At 41.2% G+C, this 24,487-nt stretch overlaps 1 protein-coding gene across 1 annotated transcript; it reads right to left on the bottom strand.

Annotated features, from left to right (window-relative positions):
- Positions 1-1,475: 1,475 nt before the first annotated feature.
- Positions 1,476-21,643, bottom strand: LOC108680054 (profilin). Its single transcript, XM_018168821.2, has 4 exons — positions 21,426-21,643; positions 11,580-11,696; positions 8,107-8,268; positions 1,476-3,233 (listed from the first exon to the last, which is right to left on the bottom strand). Exons 1-3 carry the CDS (start codon positions 21,534-21,536, stop codon positions 8,116-8,118), a joined length of 381 nt encoding a protein of 126 aa, XP_018024310.1. The 5' UTR covers positions 21,537-21,643; the 3' UTR covers positions 1,476-3,233; positions 8,107-8,115.
- Positions 21,644-24,487: the final 2,844 nt, after the last annotated feature.

Raw genomic sequence — 24,487 nt, 5'->3', positions numbered from 1 at the left:
CATAAATTTGAAGCTGCATCACAAATAATTCTAGAAAAAAAACTAAATTCAAGCAAAATTAACTACGAGATAAATTTTTACTATGCAGCAATGAAATGAAAATAAATCCACGCAAGACGAAAAGTTAGCAATACACAAACTGCAGGCCGCGGCACGAACAAAAATAAATGGTCAAAAGCTACCGGAACCAAGACGATGGGTAAATACAAGCTACGTCACAAATGAGCGTTAATTAGGAACCTAATTAATAATTGGCGAGCTGCCAAAAGTTAGCAGCAAATACTTAATGATCTCATTAAGTCTTCACACAATCCGCATTAGAAGAGCATTAGCTCGAGCTCCTACTTAATACATAGTTAAGTAGCAACTCTCTTAGGCAAGTAAAAACTAAATCAGTTATTAGGACGACTAATTTGTTATCAGTTAATGAGATTAACCAACAGATCTCAGTTCAATCAACAAAAGATTAATGACCATTTATCAAGTTAATGAGTTGTTATATCAGATCCCTGCCAATCGCTGAAGTTAATGAGGCGCCTTAACAGATATCAAGTTAACGAGTTACATAATCAGATCGCAGACCAATTAACGAGTCACGAGGAAACTAATTAACTATCAAGATAATGAGTTACATTGTCAAGTAACGAGTCATTAATAGAGGTAATGAGTTGCACGTTAATCAGTACAGCTGCCGACCGCCATCTTTATCAAGTTATTGAAGGACATGTAAATATAACTAAATAATCAGGCTTCGTAATATGGCAACTAATGAGACTCACATTTCCCAATCAGTACCGAATTAAATGATTTAATAGCCAATCAATACCCCCGTGAATCTAAGCATAGCACTAATCAAGTCGGAACAATAATATTGACCAGAGATTACAATCCTCCCGTAACCAACACTCATCATGCAACGGGGAAAGTGTATGAAGACTGCGCACAAAATTCGCACTTGACTCGTTTTTAAAAGTAAGAAACTGTTCGGAGTTGCCAATGTCAAGCCTAGGCGAGTTCTGGTTAGAATGAACGCGTCACATTGTCCGAATAGCCACAATTTCTTGCCAAGAGCGGGCGTATCACTGATACGTCCTTCAGCCAGGCCAAACTGGGTCAGGGTGACCCACACAAAGGGCGAAAATGCAGCGCGTTTTGGACTAAGTCTTCATCGTTACAGAGTGCATCACGCGTACAAATCAAGTGGCAATTAACAAAACTAATTAATCAGATCCGTTAATGAGAGACCTAATTATCCTAAACGTTATCCCTGTCCTCATCTCCAGAGCAATGAATGTTCTCAAATGAACTCGTACGAAATAAATGTTTTAGTGATGAACGTACAAAAATTGTTCATTGCGTAGGTGTACAAGAGAAATATTGTTCTTCGAAATGAAGCTGTTCTCTTATTAATTGTTCAACAAGAAAATTTTCCTTGTAAAAGATCAAAAGTGAACTGCCCTAATATATTTGTTCTAAGAGGTTTAAACATTTGAGAAAAAGTGGGGGAGAATTGCTGTTAGAAACTAAAATGAAATTAAATCGAATTTAATCTCAAGGAAGCAGATGAGTTCAAAAATGAATGATCCTTTTGTCCCAAGAGTGCATCGTATCAAAATTACACATGAAGAAAAACTGTTAATAGCTGAATAAGTGTTCATTCAAAGAATACAAACACATGTATCAATGCATAACATATCTGGAACACAGAATTTCCTACGCATCAGTCAAGCATAAACAAAATTTTTTAGACGAGTCCACCGCGAGTTGAGAAGAAACTGCCGAGGATGTTACATAGGCAGTGAGACAACATATTTTTAGAATTGGTCTGAAGTAAAATAATTTATTTTTCTGCAGGATACGACAGAACACTTTCTGCTCTAAAAAAATCATGGCAAATTCCGTGAGATTTTGTAGGGATTGAATACATTGACCTCAACGACATAAAAAGTTGAAAAATAATAATAAATTTCAGGAATATTGTGAAAAAAGTAGAAATTCACCCAATCAAAAACTGACAATTCAAAGAAAAAAAAATGTACAGAAATTTTACCATGATATTACACAGCAAAGAAAATCATTTTCAGTGATGAGAAACAAGATGTCACCAATGATTGCAACCGAGATCATCGCCATGCAGGTCAGTTCCTACAGACCAAACCGTACAAAGCAATTTTTGAAGAGCATCAATAAGCATAAACACGATGAATTTTGGGAGCCTGTCTGACACTTAACGCAATCCAAGACAGCAACTGAAGCGAGAAGCGTTACAAGCGTCACAATCCTGCACTAACACCATCACTCAAGACAATGAACACGACATTGTCCAAATATTGACACTCTTTAGCCCACAGCTTGAGCAGGGAACATGGGTAGCACTGATACACAATTTGCCAGGCTAAAATGGGTCAAGATTACCCGTGCATCGCGCTTAGGACAAAGCCTCAATCATTGCTCTGAGTGTAGGGCAGTGTGATGACATCTCCACATTGTTTTTAAATTGAACTTTTCCTTTGTTTACACGACAGCTTCACAATATTGAAGAGATTCTTCACAAAGAGATTCTACTAATATTTTTACATTAATGTTATTTTGCTCACAATGACGTTTCCAAGTTGAAAGGAACATTTCTTTCAAAAATTTTCACTTATTTTTCAACTTCCATACATGTTCTAGAAATTAAGATAGTAGCTAAAGCATAAATATCATTATATTATTTCAAAACTGAGATTCGAGAACCGCAACACAAGTTCAACCAAAAACTTGATTGCCGATTTCTTATTTTAATTAATTCATCAAAATCTCAGAAAAAAATTAAATGATTATAATCTCGCATACAATAAAAAAATGTTAGAGCGCTATTGGCATACCTAAATGGCGAGAAAATTAGAAGTTATCATAATTGATATTATTGACTAAATTATAGCTGATCGTGTAGCTGCACCGGTTGATGATGTAACAGCTGCTGTTGCTACTCATGTTGTGCTTGCTGATGTCTGTTGTTAATTGAGTGGCGACCGTTCTATTGAAGCTGTTGAGTTCTGTTGAATCAATGCTTGCTTGCAACTATAGCTGACGTGAAACTGTTGTTGAAGTATCTGCTGTTAGAGGTGCTGTTGGTGATGCTGTTGGTGGTGGTGCTGTAGTTGAAGCATCTGTTGTTGAAGCTGCTGTAGCTGCCGCGGTAGTTTGGTGGTAAGGGAAGTAGTACAAAACCTAGCCCTCTCACATGCTCCCTGCGGAAGAAGACCAAGATAAGCCAGCAGATCCAAAATTAATTCACTAATTTTATACTTAATAGCAAGCTTTAACATCACGATCGGTCATGATGACCGAGCAACTTGAGTTAACGAGGATTATGTTCATAAGGCATGTGTTGAAAAGACACACGTTACGGATGCAAACATAAATAAGGTACAAATTATAGAGACCATTTCAAAGGGCATGTGTTTATGATGTACACGATGTGTGTATACTCTCAGACAAGCAGCAAGAAGTAAGCGGCAGCATCGTGCATCAGATGGCCCAACTGAGGGCATCAGCTGACACAACTGAGAGAATATGCGCAGTAATTACAGACAGAACCCCAGGACCTTTGTGGCGAGGACAAATTGGCGGGGCTGAGGGTGGCAGAATACAGAGGAAGGTAGCGCTTCAGCGTGGCCTGGGACTGCTACATCCAAAACACATACTAAGGATACGACCCAAGTATCCTGCAATACCCTCTCCCACCAGGTGGCCTGTCCTAGTGGCTTATATTGCAATGCCTGACACAGTAGTACCCCCTAGCAGCACTAGGACCTTGCTGGAATCCCACAAGGCTCCGTCATCTCGCCCGTCCTCTTTAACTCCTAATTCTCAGACTTCCCCCATTCCGCCCCCCTAATCACCTCGTATGCGGTAGACTTCACTGCCGCTGCGGGGGCCATGCAGATCGCCGACGCGTCTGCAGTCCTCTCCTCCCACTCCTCCGATGTGGCGGCATGGGCTCGTCAGAAGGGGTTATCGGTGTCTACCCCAAAATCCCACACTACCCTCTTCACCTCCAACACCCATCAATCTCAAACAGACCCTCATGTCAGCTGGGAGGGGTCCAACTTTCCACTTTGTTGAACCCCAAAGATCCTCGGGGTCACTTTTGACCCCCACTTCACCTTCTCGCCTCACATCGCTGCTATATGCCAGAGAGCCCGCCCGCGCCTCAACATCCTCAAATCCATTGCAGGAACCAGCTGGGGACAGCAGAAGGAAACCCTCTTGATGACTTTTAAGGCTCTTATTAAGTCTCTCATCACTTACGCTGCCCAGTGTGGTTCCCTAACGCCTCTCCCTTGGCAATCTCTAAGCTGCAAACTATTCAAAACTTTGCCCTCCGCATAACCACGGAATCTCTTCAAATGGCCTCTGCTTCCCATCTGCAGTTGGCCCCGTACCATGCAGCATGGCCCCATCCCATGAAGCACACGCTTCAGTCCCGCTTCCTCACTTTGGTCTCTCACCTGCTGGAAGAGGGTTCTCTCCCCCCAACACCTACTCCGCTGCCCTCAGCACCCTGCACAGCTCCGCTGTCTCCTCCTACCTGGCCTCAGCAGCTCCCAACAACGTGTTGCTGACCCCTGCCCCCTTCGTCTCGTCCAGCGAGCTATCCCTCCCCAGGGCGGCCAGAAGCACCCTTTCCCAGCTCTGCTCTGGCTACTCATCGCGGCTCAATTCGTACCTTGCCCGCATCAGTGCAGCTAATAGCCCTCTCAGCCCTGAGTGCGGCACAATGGACCACACCACCCATCACCTCTTCAGCTGCCCATCGCATCCCACCTTGCTGACCCCACTGAACCTCTGGTCTAACCCTGGCCCGACTGCAGCTTTCCTCTCTTTGCTCCCATCCTTCACCGACATCCTTGGAGCAGAACCTCCGCTCCCTCCCCCTCCCCCAGAGCCGCCACCTCTGCGGGGGCGCCGCCGAGCAGCGGTCCCAGGCAATTAACAACAACTAGCTGCTCACCCAGCAGCAATGGTAGTTCATGTTGATGAGGTTTACCCCAGTGGTGGGCACAGCTAACCAAAAAGTTAGCTTTGATAACCGATAATCCGCTAACTGAAACGTTAGCCTTTTTAACGCTAAAGCCATAGATGGCAGAAAAATTTAGCTGAATTTACCACTAACTGCTAACTTTTAGTATATCAATTTAGCTTTGGCTTAATTTTTTAGGGGCCTCTAAAGCTCTCAAAAACAGACCTAGAGAGCTGAACTTTTAATAGTATGTTGTAGCATTGACAAGCTTTCCAAAAAGGTGTAGCATGCCAAGATCACATGACGATGAAGATGTACATAAATAATTAAATGAATTAAGCAGTAGTTGACATTAAACATTTAGTTTAATGAACGAATAAGAAAGCATTAAACGAATAAGAAATATTAAGAAATAAAAACACAGGTAAATACAGGGTTACACACTGCTTTTACTCTGCCCTTCATCTCCTCGAGGTGATGATTGTTGCCCTTGATGAACATCAGCCTCTCAATAATGTAAATTATGAACTATTATTTACATTGTTATTATTATTCTCTTGGCCCTCAAGATGTCCTTGCCTATGGAAAACAGGCACTCAACCGCAGCACTGGATAGGATGGCTGTGTTGTACTAAACGAGCAGGTCCATCAACACCTGCTCACTCAAGGAGGCAGCGTCAGTCAGGACCTCCTTTGAGCTGACCTCCAGCCAGGTCAGTGACCTGTGGTTCCTCCTGCACTCCTGGGGCTGAGTGATGCTGCTTCCCCATCCTTGTTCTTGCTGTTGATGCTGCTGCTCTCCTCAATGTTCTCCCTTAGGGCTGTCTCCACGGTCCTCTGTACCTTGCTGAGATGGCTGTGATTATGCTTCTCCAACCAGAACAGGCACAACTTAGGGTGGAAGGCCGCTGCTAGCTGGCTCTCCTCGTCTTCAAGAGCGGCCCAAACTTTTTCATGATGCCTGCCAGCACTGCGTCTACCAGAGGACTGCAGTATAGGAAGCCTAAGCACTTGGCTTTTGTCAACATCATGATGGTAGCTGCTACAGTTGGCAGAAGGTTCCTGAGATAGGCCTGATCCTCACCCTGGATCTTATTCAAGGCCTTGGCGACATTCTACATCACTTGAGCATACAAGACATGATTGGTTAACGTACATATGCTTACATAGTCAGCCATCAGTGTGGCTCACAATTAACAATACTTGGCATCAACTATTAACACCCAAATTTTCTATCAGAAGAGATTTAGAAACATTATTAGCAGATTGCCAGTTAGCGGAACTAAATTTAGTGGAAGCTAATTGGTCGGCTGATGGTTTTCAAAGTTAGCTGAAAAGCTAATCTAATAAGGAAAAGTTAGTTTCGCTAATTAGTGGTTAGTGGTTTAGCAGAACTGTGCCCAACCCTGGTTCTCCCCCCAGACTCTGCACTATAGCTGCCACCTAGCAACACTAGTAGCTCACCTAGCAGCACTAGTAGCTCACCTAGCAGCACTAGTAGCTCACCTAGCAGCACTAGTAGCTCACCTAGCAGCACTAGTAGTTTCGACAGTGTCGACCACCCCCTCCTCCTGAGCATGATCGCGGCCTCGGACCTAAATCACAACCTGGTCCGCTGGCTGTGCTGCTAACTCCGAGGCAGGCAGGCATCTTGCCTCTATCTCAGAACCCAATAACCTTTCAGAGCCATTCACTCAGGCGTTCCCCAGGGCTCGGTGATCTCGCCAGCCCTCTTTAACCACTTCATTTCCGACATCCCAGTGCCTACCCCCAATATTGCCTCATACGCGGACGACCTTATACCATCTTCGTGTCGTCCCGAGACTCGACGATGCGGAGGCCGAGCTTGCCTCGCTCCTTCGTAACGTCTCAGACTGGTCGGCAGTCAAGAAACTGGCCGTGGCTCCTGGCAAGTCCTCGGTCACGCTCTTCACCCCAGATACGCACCAATCCCGATACCACCCATCTGCCACCATCTGCAACGGCATCATCCCATTGGACAAAACCCCCAAAATCTTAGGCATCACCTGGGATACACACTTCACCTTCTCCCCTCATGCAAGAGCCATGGCCACGAAAGCGACGGGTTCTCTCCGCATATTAATAGCCCTTGCTGGCACCAACTGGGGCTTCTGCAAGGAGGACATAGTTGCCACCTACCGTGCCATCACGCGCCCAATTCTCAATTCCGCGGCCCCCATCTGGTACCCTGTTGCCTCCCGTACAGCAGTTGCCAGCCTGCAGACTATACAGAATACTGCACTGAGACTAGCCAACGGCTGCCTCAAAATGGCCCCGATCTCCCATCTGCACCAGGAGACCGGCGTCTTCTCTTTGACCGAGCACCTGGACCTGGCCTGCGCCCAGTTCCTCGCCAGCGCCTTCCAGCCCTCCCATGCCTCCTTTCGCATGGTTTCTGCCCCTCTGTGTGACCGCCCTATGAAAGCCTTGTTACAGTCGAGGTTCGGCCATCTTGTCACACCATTCTTGACAAATGGTATCCTGCCTGCCGGGACATACGGAGAAGCCAAGCAGTCTCTCCGCAGGGAGATCACCTCCCGCGTGGCGGCGACTGCCGCCATAAATGCAGTCCTTGCTGCCCCGCCGCCGCCGATTGCTTCAGTGGAGACCTCACTCCCTCGCCCCTACCGCTCAGCGCTATCCCAGCTCCGCTCGGGATACTGCAGCTCCCTGGCGTCCTATTCCGCGAGGATCGGACGCTCCCCTAGCTCCGCCTGCCCGGAGTGCGGGGATCCCCTCCAATCCGTTCAGCACCTCTTTGTATGCCCCGCCTTCCCCACGTCTCTCAGCGTCTCCTCACTGTGGGACAGCCCCGTGGAGGTAGTGGCTTTCCTGGCCACCCACGCTGCCTTCGCCCAACTCCCTCCTCTTCCGGTTCTGGCCCCCTGCCTGCCACCAGAGCCTCCCCCCCGGCGAGCGTGACGGTCGCAACCAACAACAACAACAACAACCTAGCAGCACCAGCAACTCACCTAGCAGCACCAGCAGCTCACCTAGCAGCACCAGCAGCTCACCTAGCAGCACCAGCAGCTCACCTAGCAGCACCAGCAGCTCACCTAGCAGCACTAGCAGCTCACCTAGCAGCACTAGTAGCTCATGTTGATGAGATACTCCCCCAGACTCTCGACTATAGCCGCCACCTGAGGGTGCTGGACAGGCTCACGGAACACGGCCACCAGCACAGCCTGCAGCGTCTTCATGGCGTGCACGCCTGACTTGCCCTTCTTGCAGCGGATCACCTGCACCAACACGTCTTTGTTATTACACGGGAATTAGTTTTAAAATTATGATTATTGTCTCATATTTAAATGCAAGTTATGATCAACTGCTGCAACATAGACTTATTATTACATGGGCATTGATGGTTTTACAATTATGATTGTATTATATTTAAATGCGTATCAAGATCAACCGCAACAACACGTCTTTATTATCACATGGAAATGGGTGATTTTAAAATTATGATTATTGTCTTATATTTAAATGTGAATGGAGATCAACTGCAGCATCAGACTTATTATTATGTAGACATTGATTTTAAAATTCTTATATAACTATGGCCTCATATTAATACCTTTGTGGATCAATATTCCATGCAGCAACACAGCTTTATTATTATGTGGGAATTGATAGGTACCGTAATCAATGAAGAAAGTGATTAATATCACATCATTAATATCATAATGTATAAGTGATATGAAAATATATTATTACTAGGCCTTTCAATGAAAATTATTGCCATAATTTACATGCGAATCAAGATCATCAGCAACCACATAGTACTATACTTTTATGGAAACAAACAATATAAGAATGAAGATTTGCTGATACAGCCCGACGCAAAAGGTTAGCCCCACCCCTTTAAAACATCATAACACATCGAGTTTTGCCAGTTTTAACGTGCAAATGGTGGCAAACAATTTGTCTTGCGCTCTGCAATCTATAGCAGGTGAAATTTGGTGAAAAAGTTAATTACTGGCGGAAAAATCAAGCGGTCCGTGCTTTTGCACCGACGCAAAAGGTTAGCCCCACTTTGCAAGTTTGGCGCTCTTGCAGACAGGACGCAGCGTAGACTCGCTGCAAAGGGTGCGTTCATAGCGTAGTAGTTGTGCACGGATCTTATGCTCACCTAGGCAGGAGATGGGCGCGGGAAAGCCTCTAACCGAGTTTCAGAAAGGTGCCATTCAAGCCCTGATGGCGCTGCCTGAGGGCGAGCGTCCTAGCCTGCGTCAAACGGAGGCACAAGTGGGGTGTAGCCACAAAGCCATCTCCAGCTATCTCTAGGACCCCGTGAACTACGGAAAGCGGCACACCAAAGGCCGCCCCAAGAAGATGTCGGACCGTGACACGCGTCGCCTCGTCCGAGTTGCGGCGCCCGGCGACTTGAGCGCGCCCAAACTAGTCCAAAAGTTGGAGCTCAATGTCTCCAAGTCCACCGTCTCTCGCACCCTCGCGTCCTCCGGCATCTTCCAATGCGTGAAGATGAACAAGGCCCCCCAATTGACCGAGGCTCACAAGCATGCCAGTGTCGCCTGGAGCACAAAGTATGCAAGTACTAGTGATGACACCTGGGCCAAAACCATCTTCTCTGATGAGAAGAAATTGAACTTGGATGGCCCAGATGGTCTGAAGTACTTACTGGCATTGCCGCAGGAATGATCCAAAGGAAGCTTTTAGCCGCCAAAATGGCGGGGGCAGTGTAATGGTGTAGGGGGCCTTTCATGCAAACGTGACGAGCGAGCTCGTCTTCCTCGAACGCAACCAGTGCGCGGACGACTATGTCCAAACGCTCGAGGTCCATCAACTTCCCGTCATCCGCCACCAAATTCGCCGCGGCGCTATCTTCCAACAAGATAATGCCTCAATCCATACGGCGCGCACGACCAAGGCCTTCTTCAAGCGTGCCAAAATCCGGGTTATAGACTGGCCAGCCAAGTCCCCCGATCTGAATCCCATTGAGAACGTCTGGAGGTACATGGCTGGGATCGTCTACGCCTGCGTGAAGCAGTATGACACGAAGGAAGAACTCGAGTTGGCCATTCAAGCCGCCTGGTCCAATCTGGACCCCAACTACGTCCGTAGATTGTCTCAGGGCATGAAAAAGCGGTGCTTGGATGTCTACAAAGCCAACGGAGAGCATATAGGTAAATAACCTTTAGTTTTGCAGCTGACGTATGTTTTGTTTTGCCTAAAATGTCAAAGTGTACAAAGTGGTGCTAACCTTTTGCGTCGGAGCAAAAACATATGTTTTTCATTTTCTCCGTTGCTAATTATACTTTCACTACAGTCTATTACATTTTGATTACTGAGACCAAGACGATTCGTTTGCCACCATTTGCACAATAAAACTCGCAAAACTCGATGTGTTAAGATGTTTTAAAGGGGTGGGGGCTAACCTTTTGCGTCGGGCTGTAAATCAACTATACAAAGAACAAAAATACAGCCTTACCTTCACAAACAATTAGGTATAAATATAAGAACAATGTGTCATTATTTATTTTATGAGCATGGAAGTTATTGACATACAAAATACTTTAAAATATTTCTTTGATTTTAAAATAATGTTGCACATACTTGGAGATTTTTCAAATCTACAAGAAATATGACTATGAGAAACCTGAATAATATTTATATTTTCCAGATGAAGAAGAAATAAAATGAACTATATTTTCATTGAAAATATCTAAGTAAATATATATACATGCAATCCCAACATGGAAATGTGATTAACTTGAACTCCGCCGGAGCTTGCTTACAAATGTAACATGGAACTGAATACACAACAATAAATGAGTGTGAACTTATTATCCTAAAATGAATCTGCTGCATCTGGTGTTAACATGAAGATAAAGCCCAGACTTGGTGACAGTTACCAGTACAAAATTTCTGCAAGAATGTGAGATTGTGCAACCCTCATACAAAAACTGAGTTATTACACATAAATGTGAGATTTTGTGAAATGTATGCAAAAATTTAGTCCCATGAGAAGATATCAAGACTGTATTCATAACTATCAACAGTTGGTAGTGGAGGCATGGGTTATCTCGAGAGTTAATCTAACTATCACCCACTCACCCTATCAGTGCCTTAGAGGTAGAAGTACTCTCACCCACTCACCCTATCAGTGCCGGAGAGGTAGAAGTACTTCTCGCCCACTCACCCTATCAGTGCTGGAGAGGTAGAAGTACTTCTCACCCACTCACCCTATCAGTGCTGGAGAGGTAGATCACCCACTCACCCTATCAGTGCCGGAGAGGTAGAAGTACTCTCACCCACTCACCCTATCAGTGCCGGAGAGGTAGAAGTACTCTCACCCACTCACCCTATCAGTGCTGGAGAGGTAGATCACCCACTCACCCTATCAGTGCCAGAGAGGTAGAAGTACTCTTCTATCAGTGCCGGAGAGGTAGAAGTACTCTTGCCCACTCACCCTATCAGTGCCAGAGAGGTAGAAGTACTTCTCACCCACTCACCCTATCAGTGCTGGAGAGGTAGATCGCCCACTCACCCTATCAGTGCCGGAGAGGTAGAAGTACTCTCACCCACTCACCCTATCAGTGCCGGAGAGGTAGAAGTACTTCTCACCACCAATCACCACCCCTGTCATGGCCAGCTGGGCTTGGTCCGGAAAACTTGATGACAGCTTAGATAACTCTTCTTGTGATGGCTGCACAGAAACAAAAATATATAGTTCTATACATACAGCTGCTATACACATGTTAATACAGCTGCTATACAGGTGTTAATACAGCTGCTATACAGGTGTTAATATAGCTGCTATACAGGTGTTAATACAGCTGCTATACATATGCTCAAGCACTGGAAGTAGGCTAAAACATGGAACTATAGCAACAGTTATTTCTACAACATTAACAGCAACACAATTCTTGAACACACAGCTACTGTGTGCTCAATTAATTACAATTATTAAATTAAATACAGCTGAGAGGACAAATAAACATGCATGGAAGTAGGAATGAATGAACTAATACATCAATTAAGGGGACCGTCTCGCCTAAAATTTTCAATTTTGGCGTTTTCCAGTTTTTGTGCTCATCTGGAAGCTGGAATTCTGCTCTTTCCAATGGTACCACTGCCATCGCTGTATGCCAATATTTACGTTCATGACATCTCTTTAAAGGGAAGCGGGTAGGAGAGTTCTTCAACTAATTAGATATAAAGTAATTAGCTGCTGAAATCTTTGAATATAGTTTCTACTTGAGTTGTGCTGCAGTTACATGCTTAGTCTCATCTTAAAGCTAACATTCTGAGCTTTTCAACGATACCACTGCGATCCTTGTACGTCAATATTGACGCACACGGCCGGGCTTTAAATGGGGGCGGGGGGTGGAGTTCCTACACTAAATAGACCTAAGAAAATTAGAGCGGCAAGACTACATATATTGGTGTATCTGGCATCTGAGCTCAGTCACCCTCCTAACATTGTACGTAGAGGTGCGCTACAAGTTGCTGCTATCATCCTTGAGTGGATTAAGCTACAGAAGCCTGTAGTTCGGTATCCATGCTACATTGAGTGCCTATTTCAAGACGCGCGGGACTTTGTCGCGCCGTCCTGAAAAGTTCAACTTATTGTCACGGAAAACCTATCTCCTCCCACAGTTTTCAAGCTACAGCAATGGGAGATATATCATTCGATTTGCAAGGAATAGCTCTACAAACTGCGTGTATAGTTTTTCCGATTTCATTATAGTTTGGATTATATATTGGAAAAGGGGGGAGGGGGGGAAAATTTTGTTTTTTTTCTTTAAATCCCCCTCCATCAGGAACAAATTCGAAATTGAAAAAACTGAACACGTGAACGCTAGATATGGTCTTTACGGATCGAATGACATGTGTCTCGACCTTGTAGCATATATACTGTAGGAGGAGATAGATTTCTAAAGTACCCCTTTATTTCTTCGTTTTCTATTAATTTCATGTTTTCTTTCATTTTTTTTTTTTTAAATTCACACAAACAAAAACAATTTTGTTTTACATTTTACATATGTGTACCCAATTTCAGAATGATCCGCCCAAAGGTATACGATTTATTATTTGCGCGAGACGGTCCCCTTAAATTGAATCTGATGACTTGAAGCTTGACCTTCCCTTGATAACTTGGCCGAAATTTTTGTGTTGAGCTTGAGACGAAGATGGATCAATAAATGAACAAATGCAGCAACAGTTCACCCCTGCAGCAACAATGTCCTGGCATACAGCTGCTGTGTCAATGCTTGCTGCCAGCAACATGTCTAGCATGACAATGCTTGCTGCCAGCAACATGTCTAGCATGACAATGCTTGTTGCCAGCAACATGTCTAACATGACAATGCTTGTTGCCAGCAACATGTGTAGCTTGACAATGCTTTAATTTTGTCAATATATTGCTAGAACTGTATGTGGTTAGACAGTTTTAAAAATCAAAATACTTGTCTCTAGGAACTTTAATTGCAATTTTTAGTTTGAAATCCATGTAGGAATATGACAAAACTGTCTTGATCACACACTTTATGCAATCAGAAAAGTTTGTGATACTTTTCAAATAATGATGTACTTATTTACTTTGAGTGGATCATGCTGACCTGGTTTGTCCCAGAAAAATGGCATAACATTGCTATGTCTGCTAACTTAGTTCAATTATTTATAGATAACTACTACCTATTGCTTGAATTCACAAAGCTGAGAATAGCAAGATTTGAAGGCTGTCTCAGCCTCTTCATATTTTTCTGTCAGATAATAAAATACCAAAATATGAGACCTGCAACTAAATTCTAATCCATACGATTTTACCAAATATAGAAACTTTTATACCAGTCCACTTTGATTGGTCTCTTGTTACAAACTGTAAAAAGACTAGGCAAGCACATTCATAACATTTTTCATCTCTAAGCATAATGCTCAAAACTTGTTCATGTACTTAGCAGCCAATTTCTCATCATGACTGATAAGTTTAACTTGAGAAGTCATCACAGTCACAAAATTTAAGCTATTATTGATATGGCGGCTGGAATGTACAGATGATCATACAATATTAAATGACTGCTTTTCTCCTCCCTCAGACTGCAGCATAACAGAGCTGAATGACTGAATGCAAATTATTTCTTATTTGCTTTGTCTTCAGACAACATGATTAATTTTTATATTTTCCACTCTTTGTTTCAGTCCTAAATTTCTATATTAAGGTGAATTTTTAAAATAACTAGAAACTTGAAAAACAGTAAAAACACTGTTCAAAAGATTCCCATTAGAAAGTTTCCATTCAAGAATGATGCAGTAGTTGCTAAAATTTTCACATAACAATGAAGAAGCTAGAGAATATCCCCAAAGTGGTTGCTGTTCATGTACATCCTGAACTGCAGAGAGAAGCTAAAGTTAGATTGATTCCAACCATAAAACATTCAGCAGCAATATACAATTGACTAAGCCAGAGTTTGTTTAATGCACAATCATTTATAAATACCGTATGTCTTCTTACTTGGGCAGTGTACATGCCTGGCTCTCAGGACAAGCATAGAAGATGTGTTTACCATCTCCTTTCTTAATATTGATATAACTCAATATTACACAGTGGAAGGATAAGATAGGCACAGGATTGGAATTTTTCTCCATACTATTGAAACATCACAACTCTAAAGTGATAAATTTTCAATACATTTGGAGACTTGCAGTCCAATTACATACTTTTGCTAACAATTAGATAGGAGGCAATTCTAGCAGTAATCTCATGGCTCCTAAAATGGCAAAAAAATCTATAGTAATGGCCCAAAAGGCAGATATATTATACACCAGGATATGCATTTACAGATTATTTCAATTTCAATCAGAGCAATATAAATTTCTGACACATGTCAGGAAGTAAATGAATGAAAAACAAATGTGACATGGATGAAAGGTCTTATTTGGGTATAAGTTGGTTATGATTCAATCATACACAACTGGAGGGTGTGATTTAGATGCAGGGTTTCCAGGACTATATATAAGATTGAAATTAAATTAGAAGATCAGAATCAACCTTTCATGCCTTGCTTCAACTCTAGAGTTCAGTCATAAAAACTTTGTCATTTAAAAAGCAATTAAAGTCATTAACACTTGATTATTTTATAAAAGATTCTATTCAGTATTTGAATTCAAAGATAACAAAACACACACAAAATAGATACACATGTTCAAACAATTAGGATTAGAACCTAACAATTTTTGTTATCCTATCAGTTGATGAATCACCTAATCCAATTAGGATTGGGTAATCAATTTTGGCAATTGATGCACAGCTTCTTGTAGGTTCTCATCTTATGGATGCTTAGTCAGTTGTCCAGGGTTCATCCTGGTATTTACACAAAAAAATTCCATGACTTTTCCATGACTCTCTCTTTTATTCATTACAATTTTACAGCAATATTTATACACAGTAATTGCCCAGCTTGCAACACATAAAATTTAAACAAAAGGAGTCAAAGAACAATGGCAGTGGCCAAGTGAATTGACAATCCAATCACTTAGAATTGACCAAGTCCTGCTGTGAGCCTGTGACTATTGAAAATGTGTGGTTTCTTAACTTGCTTCATGCATAATAGATAGTAAAAATGTTGAAGTTTATGCCACTATTTTTAGTTTTACAATATTTCAATTAGTTAGGCTGCTCCAACATTTGTATGAAATGTCAGAGGACTGTCCCAATTTACCCCCGCCCATCCCTTATTACCCTGTTTGACAGTAGTGCCCGGCATCGGGCATGGAATATATCTCCCTGCCCAGCCACAAATAAAGCTTCCCTGAAAAAAATGACCATTTTTGGAGCTGCAAGAATGTTGCTAGATATATTATCTCCCATCTTATTATTGACATAAGTTCTTTACCAGTATATGAAATTCAAAATTTATTCAAACTCATCACTTTGTAGCCAAAATTCCCGTGATAAGAATACTAATCCTAATCCCGTCCTGCATCAAGGCATTTGCCATCAGCTTTAATAAGATGACATAAGTGACTCAAGTCAATTTGATACTGAAAAATAGTTTGAAATATCTCAGCAGACCTAAAAGTTGATATTATCAACTAAACAAATTCTAGACTTGAAAGAATGTAAAACATCATTAGCAATACAAAAATATTTTGAATTTATTAAAAACAAATTTAAAGCATTTATTGGTGAAATATTGAATTGCCCTTAACCTAACGGGAAATTTCACAGATGTACTAATTTTCCTACTTGGAACAGAATTGGGCTCAAGCATACAATGACCAATTTAGGACAATTATCAATGTCTTCCAAGAGAATTGATTCATTTTCTAGATATTCACTTTATTCCTTCTAATTTAGAAGGTTTTAGTACTTTTAGTATGTAGTCTTTACTGCCATGTAATACTTTGTTGTTGATGCTCAACATAGCTGATGTTTTTGACACTTCCTGTTTATTTAAAATTGTGGAGATATGGCTGCTCTATTTGGTGGTAAGCATGGTACAATTCTATAATTAATATGAAAGAACATAGTATTTTGAGATTTCGGACAAATCAACTGACCATTCCACAGCACCCTAGCACCATCCCTTAACAAGACACTTGTACTAAGTAAACAAAAGACACCACCAGCCAACAACAATTCAACTAACAAGAAATTTGACTTTTTTCAAAATAAAAGTAGGTATTGAAGTCAGGTTTTGTATCATCAAATGCCTAAAAAATATCAAATATAAATATCACTTGACAACTGAGCGCTCCAACTTAAGAGCGCTCAGTTTTGGAGTGAATTTTATAGCCAAATTAAAATTTATTTAGCAAGTATTTATAACAAGACAGATACTTAGAAGATTCTCAATGTTAACAGCATTGAAGACTTGAAGTCCATGCAAAAATGTAAATTTTCAGTACTTTTTGACTGAATTAGGCTCCTAAAGACTTGAAACCACACTTAGAGGCTTTTTGCCTTCAATATTCTCAGCTGCTGGCACAGCTTGCAGCCAATGCTGACCCACCCATTCTTGACCAATACAATTTGTTTTGATGGATAGCCCATCAAGGACAAAAGTACCTTGAATTATTGATTGCTAATTTTGGACACTAGGTGCATGTTCATGCTAAAATTCAACTTAAAAGTTGTACTTGTATCCCCATATTTTTATGATTTGTTACCAGTGAAATTCATCACTTGAATTCTCCATTAATATTCTGTATTAACCAAGTTTTCAATGAAAAGTTTTCTAAAAACTGCAGCCATGAGAAAAAAAATTATACAAAAACTAACGGATTAACATTTAATATCAAGATTAAAATTTAATAAATTCAAGATTTCAGCACCAGCAGTGGCAAGCAAATGAACTATTTACTTGTATTGATTGTTAGACTAATGAGATAATAATATCATATTCTGTTCAGGCAGTCTCTTAGAAGTGTTCCAGCAACATATTTCCCATTACTATTCATTTATTCATGGTGCACAAAATTGTTTCATGTAATGTCACAGGCAATGGCCCATGTAGGCACATATGACCTTACCACAAGCACTTTGCCAGGACCAATAAGTACCACCAATCAGGCATGGAATATATCTACTTGGTGAACTGGGACTGGATTCTTCAAATGGTGGTTTTATGGATTTGCAAGCTGTGATTTCATTTCATCAAGCCGTGAATTCCATATCTCAGCCATCATCAGCCATGAAGAGCCATTTACATGCCGAAAACTTTTTTACAAAGTCCTAGGCCATGGTGGAACTTTAGAAACGGTCATTTAGATCCATGAGGATCCCCCGGCCCGCTCCAATACAAGCAGGCCAACAGCAGCGGCAGTGCACTTGTATTAAAGTGCGCACTCGTTCCATTGCTATTGTAGCTGTAGCAGAACGAGGGCACTGCCACTGCTGCTGGCCTGCTAGTGTAGGAGAGGAGCGCGCGGTCATCTTGCTTCTATTAGAGCAAGCACTCCTATTATTGGCCACCAAGCTCAATTACATAGGTACATGGTCATTTAGAACTTAGAAGGCATTTTGAATGCCACCATGTCCTGAGCAAATGTTGACCCAAATCTCTAATTTTACCCTAAAAACAACAGTCTAACAGCAACAATAACATTTGTCTTTACTTTAGTGGCAAAAGAACATGTGATAATGCAGTTGGACCACTCTGACGTGGCTGCAACTATGCAATCTTCAATGAAACATTTTGGGTTAACTTGTTATCATTACATCCTGCAGGATATCTTGGGGGTTGCATTGACGTACTGCAGATTGCTGAAGTTGAAACTTTTAGGGAATGGCATGTTATAAAATGCAAACCATGATTTTTTCAATCAAACAAAAATGCATGACATTAGAGCCATGAGATTTCATACCTAGGGTAAACACACCATATTCCAAAACCTCAAGGACATAGCAAGAAATAAATGGCTATAAATAGATCACCATATGCGCAACTCGAGTTCCGATTGGTTTACGTCACTCTCAAAACACCACACTATGCGGTATGCGCCAGCAATGATGAAACGTCACAAACTGTTGCCTTATTTATTTAAAAGCCTTTAGAATTCAAATCTACAAAATCGTTGAATTCCGACACTGTGTGTGACTAAATGCGGCATATTGTGAGGCTAATTCCAACAGTGCTTAAAAAATGTAATTCATAATTCCGACACACTGTGTTGGAATTTCGACACCCTGTGTGAGCTGTGTCAGAATACGACACCCTGTGTAAGCTGTGTTGGAATACAACACCCTGTGTAAGCTGTGTTGGAATACAACACCCTGTGTAAGCTGTGTTGGAATACAACACCCCGTGTCATGGCTGTGTCATAATTCTGACACCATGTCAGAATTAGTTTTTCGTGTCTAAAACCGTCTCTTAAATCAATCATCTATTAATTTATTTACCACTTAAAATCAGCAAATACAAGTATACTTAGAGGATTTCTAATATATTCACAGACTTATTTAAGTCTCAAACCATAATATTCTTTCTACACAAACAGTTCATCACTATTTAGTAAAGCAAGGTCAACTATCAACTTTCATACATGTTTTGATGTTCTCACTAGTTGACTTCCAGGGTGCAGAAGGTGGAAGCAGCATCACCAATATATGGGTTTTCAAGCCCAAAGCGTCGCCAACCATTTTCAAGATGTGTCGCCGGGCAATTTTTAATGAAAAGCCATTTAGGCTGAGTAATGAAAAACTATTTACAAGCCACATACTTATTTGCAAGGTTGCATGCATGTGTTACCCCAAATAACTAATTTTACCCTAAAAACAGTCCGATTGTACAGCAAGTGTCAAATGAACATGTGATGATGCAGTCTGACCGCTCTAATGTGACCACAACTACATTTTGTTTACATTTTTTTTTGGCAGGAACTCATCGCAACCGATTTCCGGACAAACTTTACTGCATCCCGATCCATCCAATGTACCGGAAACCTTACTTTTTTCTAAATAGTTGGCCAAAGACTGAAAAATGTATTAGATGCAAGAATTTCAATCTAAATGTGTCGGCAAGATCTTCTGAAGGCGTAAATTTTGCTACTGAAGCGTCGCCAAAGATCCTGCAATATTCATCCACTATCTGCATAGTGGGTTGACTTGGACTTTCACTCTGATGATCTCAACATTTTCCCGCTAGACCTAGTGTTTAGCGGAAATCTGGTGCGCACTAGTATGATGTCACTATTTCAACCATCTACGCACGTGTGGAACTAAGACCAAGCTTAATATGAAGGGAAAAGTTCAGGGAATACCAAATTCCGACCCACAGTGTCAGAATATGGTGCATTTACCCTACTCAAATAATGAGATATTAGAATTAGAGCTGCAATATTTCAGAAAAAAGAAGGAGTTTTCCAGCCCTGTAGACTAGGATTGCATCATGTTCTCTGCGTCTGCAATTGGAAGTGGTTCAAGTCTTATTTACAGATGGCTACTGCCAAATTTTCCAATTTGGCAAGCAATGACCATTTGCATTGTTGGTTTTACAAAATAGGGTAAACGCGGTATATTCCGACACATTAAGGACGCATCGAGAAATGAAAAACTATAAAAAAAAACATATGCGTTATGCAAGTTCTATTGCCTTCAAGTGACTCTCAAAACACTTCACTACGCGTCAGCAACGATGAAACATCACAAAATGTTGCCATATTTATTAAAAAGCCTTTAGAATGGAAACCTACCAAATCCCTATATTCCGTCACTGTGTGTGGCAATATTCTACACGTGGTGAGTTGTATTGCGTCAGCGCTTCAAATTTAACTGATACGTAATGCCGACATCAACGTATTCGAATTCCGTTCGCTGTGTGAGCTGTATTGGGATACAACACTGCTTTGAATTAGAACACTAACAAATATTGAACACTACTTAATTACGTTTTAATTAACAGCTATTAGGCTTTTAATTAAGCAAATTTCAATTTTTGTACAAAGCTTGGAACAATCTGTGTGTGTCCAATTCAAGTTGTGTCGGAATTAGTTTTGATGGGTCTATAGTATACTTAAAGGATTCCTAATACATTCACAGACGTATTTAAAAGTCTCAAACCATAATATTCTTCATATAAAAACAGTTATTCACTACTTGGTAGAGCAAGGTCAACTGTCAAATTTGACACATTTTTCGATGAGCTCACCAGGTGGCATGCATTGTCTCTCTTTGGATCTCAATATTTTCCCTCTAGATGGCCAAGACCTAGTGTTTTGGCAGTATTTCGACACGCAAATGTATGACGTCACCATTTCAACCATCAATGAACGCATGGAACTAAAACAAAGCTTAATATAAAGGAAAAACTAGAGAGGTGACGGAATTACCTACGATGTCGGAATATACCGCCTTTACCCTAATTGCCTGCTTTACCAATTTGGCTTCAAATCAAAGCAAGTTGCATCAACAGTTTGTTAGATCAAGAACTTCTAAAACAAAGAGAATTTATAAATTGATCACATCAACATCATCAGACATTTAGGTATATCATAAATGCCATGTTAGTCAGAAAAAATAATAAAACTCAAATTACCATTCTGAAATAATTTTCATCATACTACCAAGAAATTTGTCTTGTGTATCCAAGAGAATTACCTTTCTTTATGCTTAGAAATTATTTCACCAGCTAGAACTCATTGCACAGCAATAAAAAGTTTGGAAATTTTTTTCTTTTCATCTTGTTCATCAACATGACTCATTGAAAATAGGTGGGTCAAGGTTGGAACAGCTGAGCTGAGCAGTGAAAGTGACCAGCAAGCAGGAAATGATCTCCTTCTCATTTATTTATATAAACTTCAGGATTTACAAATAAAGTGAAGCCATTTTGTTCAAAGATAAAAGACATTATAATAGGAGCACGGCAAGCATCTTACCTATTCAGAAATGTACAAATGTCATGCAATGTACCGGTAACAAAAGGTGTAAACTTACGGAAATATTTTCACTTTTGGCCCATAATGTGCCATCGTGTCCAGCAATTATTGCTTTCTCTACAAGCCCAGAGCCCATAAGTTGTTCGTCTATGTATGTTTGCCACGACATTGTGTTTATTTAAAGTGATAAGGTTTTCTGGACTAAAATTCACTAATGAGGATCACTTTCGTGCATGGGAGAGGCCTGTCAGACAGCGTGTAAGTGTATCCCTCCGCCAGGCTTGCCATCGATAGAAATAGTGCCATAGCGCAGACGGCGTTAAATTATTTTTTGCTATTTAAAATTTCTTTTCGATAAGTACCAGATTTCATGAAGAATTAAGGTATATTACAGAGAAATTTCACTGTTATCATATTTATTAATCCATATTTTTGATCATTGATAGTTCAATGACGATTGACGTGCAATGCCTACCACGTAAATCATGGTTTATTAGTAGTTATATTTTCCAGAAGCAAACAGGTTTCATAATCGAAGTAATTTATCTAATAATTGATGAATTGTATATGAAATAAAATAATGACGCGTGATTTACGCCAATGTGCTGAATGGCAGACACAGCGGTGCAAATCGAATATGACTCATATTGATAAGAGACCGAAGCTAATATAGAATTATATCAGCCAATACTAAATATTATTAGCAAATAACTAAATATATAGCAGGATTGAGTCATAAAATTCATATATTTTTATCCGAATTGATTAGATATGCTTGCACTAGCTTCTTTTGCGCAATAACAAAGTCTGGTTTGCAAAACGTTGGCGGAGGCGATTTAGATGAAATTTATCTATACAGTTTTAACTGATTTTTAGTTTAATTAACTAATTTCAATCATAACAACAGTAATAAGCTACAAACATGAAAAAATCGAATTTAACAGTGCAATGCCGTAAGCTGTCGATTCTGGTGGCTGCCTGCGGTATATTAAACTTTCTTAAATTTGTCGATTCGCAAGCATTGGTTAGACGTTAGATGATTAAAGATGTATCTTTGAATGTCCAATGCTCCGTGATGAGTACCTTTTACAAAATTTCAGCCCATCTGTTTTCAATAGGAACAGTAATCTTGCCAACTAATCCCGGCCTCTACTTGGTCAATTCGATCGGATCGTCACTTCTCCAAACCCACCGGCGAAAACACTGAGCAATCGGTCTATAATTCTTCAAGTTCTTCTTGCTCGTGTGCCCTCGTTTGTGCAGTAATATTACTCGGTTTTCATTTCACGCATCAGGTACACACTCATTTGTCCACACAACTTTAAATGGATCAGTCAGTCTGCTAATTGCACTCTCACCTCCATGTTTATACATCTCACATGGTATCTCCTTCATTACAGCTGCCTTATTTTTTTAAGTTTTTCTACCCCATGTTTCCCTTCCTCATTTGTAATTTCCTCATCTATACCACACACTTCTTTGCGTTCTAATGAAACAAAATTTTCCCGTGCGTAAATGTTCTTCATATCCACAGTGGGTCTCGGGTATGGTCAGACCCAGGTCATCTGAGGTCATACCCAGTCATCTGGGTATGGTTATGAGTGGTTGCAGTTCAGAGGATCGGGATTGGAGCAGAGAAGTGCGGGTTCGATCCTAGCGTAAACGCCAGTATCTTGTCGAAATCAGCGACGAAACCGGGCGGTTAAGCACAACAGAATTAGCGCACTGATTTGCGTTTTCGAGACTGTAACAAGCTGTGAATGTTCTGTGATGTTAAGAAACGGTAACAAACCAATGGCCTAATAAATGCTGAAACCGCTATACGTATATATATTGGTAATTTTTCCAAGACACGCTGCCATCAGCCAAGTTCATATTTAGATTCTCTAGGTTATTCTCAAACAAAAAAACATGCAACAGCTTTCCATTCTTATTCACTGGTTCACCTAGAATATCTCCATGCCCGATCACGTCCCCAGGCACTACAATCGTCTCGTTTCTTTCGTTACACATTCGTACATTGATTAGTTCTCTCCACCTAATCAATTCATGTGGTTAGGATCCAGGGAGACGAAGTGATGGATAGGCAGCTAGCTACCCAAGCCAATCAAGAAGTAGCATGCACAAGATTAATGTAGCGGTAGCGCACGAATTAAATTTCGTATATATGTATGTATGCACTACTTTATGAAGCTGTAGTGCATAAATATAACTCTTTAATTAGTAGGAAAAGGTAGTCTCTGTCAAAAATCGTGGTCGGACTTGCCGAGATGAAAGCGCTCTGGCGGATGGTTGGCTACCTACTCCCATTTTTCTTTCGTCTGGCTGACTGGTTTGCTACCATTAAGGGAATTGGTGGCTGTGACTACCAGCTCAGAATCTTGCAAACTATTCCTTATTGTTTGCTTGCCTAGGGACTATAGATAGGATCATATCGGTGAAGGATTTAATTTTAAGGGCTCTGAAGCAAGTGTTTTCAAGTATAAGAGCTGTGCCCTATAACGCGATTCGAGCATTTCGCTTACAGATCCCTCATTTCATTATGTATCAAGTAGCCCATCATCTTTATTATTAGGGGCGCTCATATATAATTTACATAGAAATCACAGAATGCTCCTGCTCTATGAAATTTACACCAGCATTTAACTACTGAACACATCACACCCTTAACAAATGACCGGTTTTTCACTTTCGGCATGACTTGTCACTTTACCGACGCACGACATGGGCGGACTCCTATATGTTTGTCATCACGCGTGCTGACTTCCAACTTCTGCCCGTCGGTATCATCGGCATTGCAACATCAGATCACCGGCATTTTCAGGGGATTTGTAGGGTATACAAAGCAGGGTATACAAAATAGGGTATATCATTACTACAAAACACTGAACCATACAGCCCAATTTACGACATGACGGTGCATAATGAGCAGACGTAATCACCAAGCAAACATTATATGCATGAGCTATAAAGATTGCGAGCTAAAAATGAGCATTGCAATCTCACAAGGATTGCGCATTGAAATAATAAACCCAAGAGAGGGACATCCACGTCACTAACATTCCCCTATAGAATTGCATTACAGTTTAGGCTTAGAGACAAGGATAAACGGACGTCTGA

The sequence above is a fragment of the Hyalella azteca genome, unplaced genomic scaffold (assembly GCF_000764305.2).
Source record: "Hyalella azteca isolate HAZT.00-mixed unplaced genomic scaffold, Hazt_2.0.2 contig8873, whole genome shotgun sequence".
NCBI classification, from domain to species: domain Eukaryota; kingdom Metazoa; phylum Arthropoda; class Malacostraca; order Amphipoda; family Hyalellidae; genus Hyalella; species Hyalella azteca.
This window is presented reverse-complemented; position numbering and strand designations above follow the sequence as displayed.

Coding starts and splice junctions, on each gene's coding strand:
- LOC108680054 (XM_018168821.2), bottom strand. CDS start 21,536: ATGTCGTGGCAAACATACATAGACGAACAACTTATGGGCTCTGGGCTT. Junction 11,697..21,425: donor CCAAAAGTGAAAATATTTCC/GTAAGTTTACAC, acceptor GTTTCTGTGCAG/CCATCACAAGAAGAGTTATC. Junction 8,269..11,579: donor ACCTCTCCGGCACTGATAGG/GTGAGTGGGTGA, acceptor GTGTTGGTGCAG/GTGATCCGCTGCAAGAAGGG.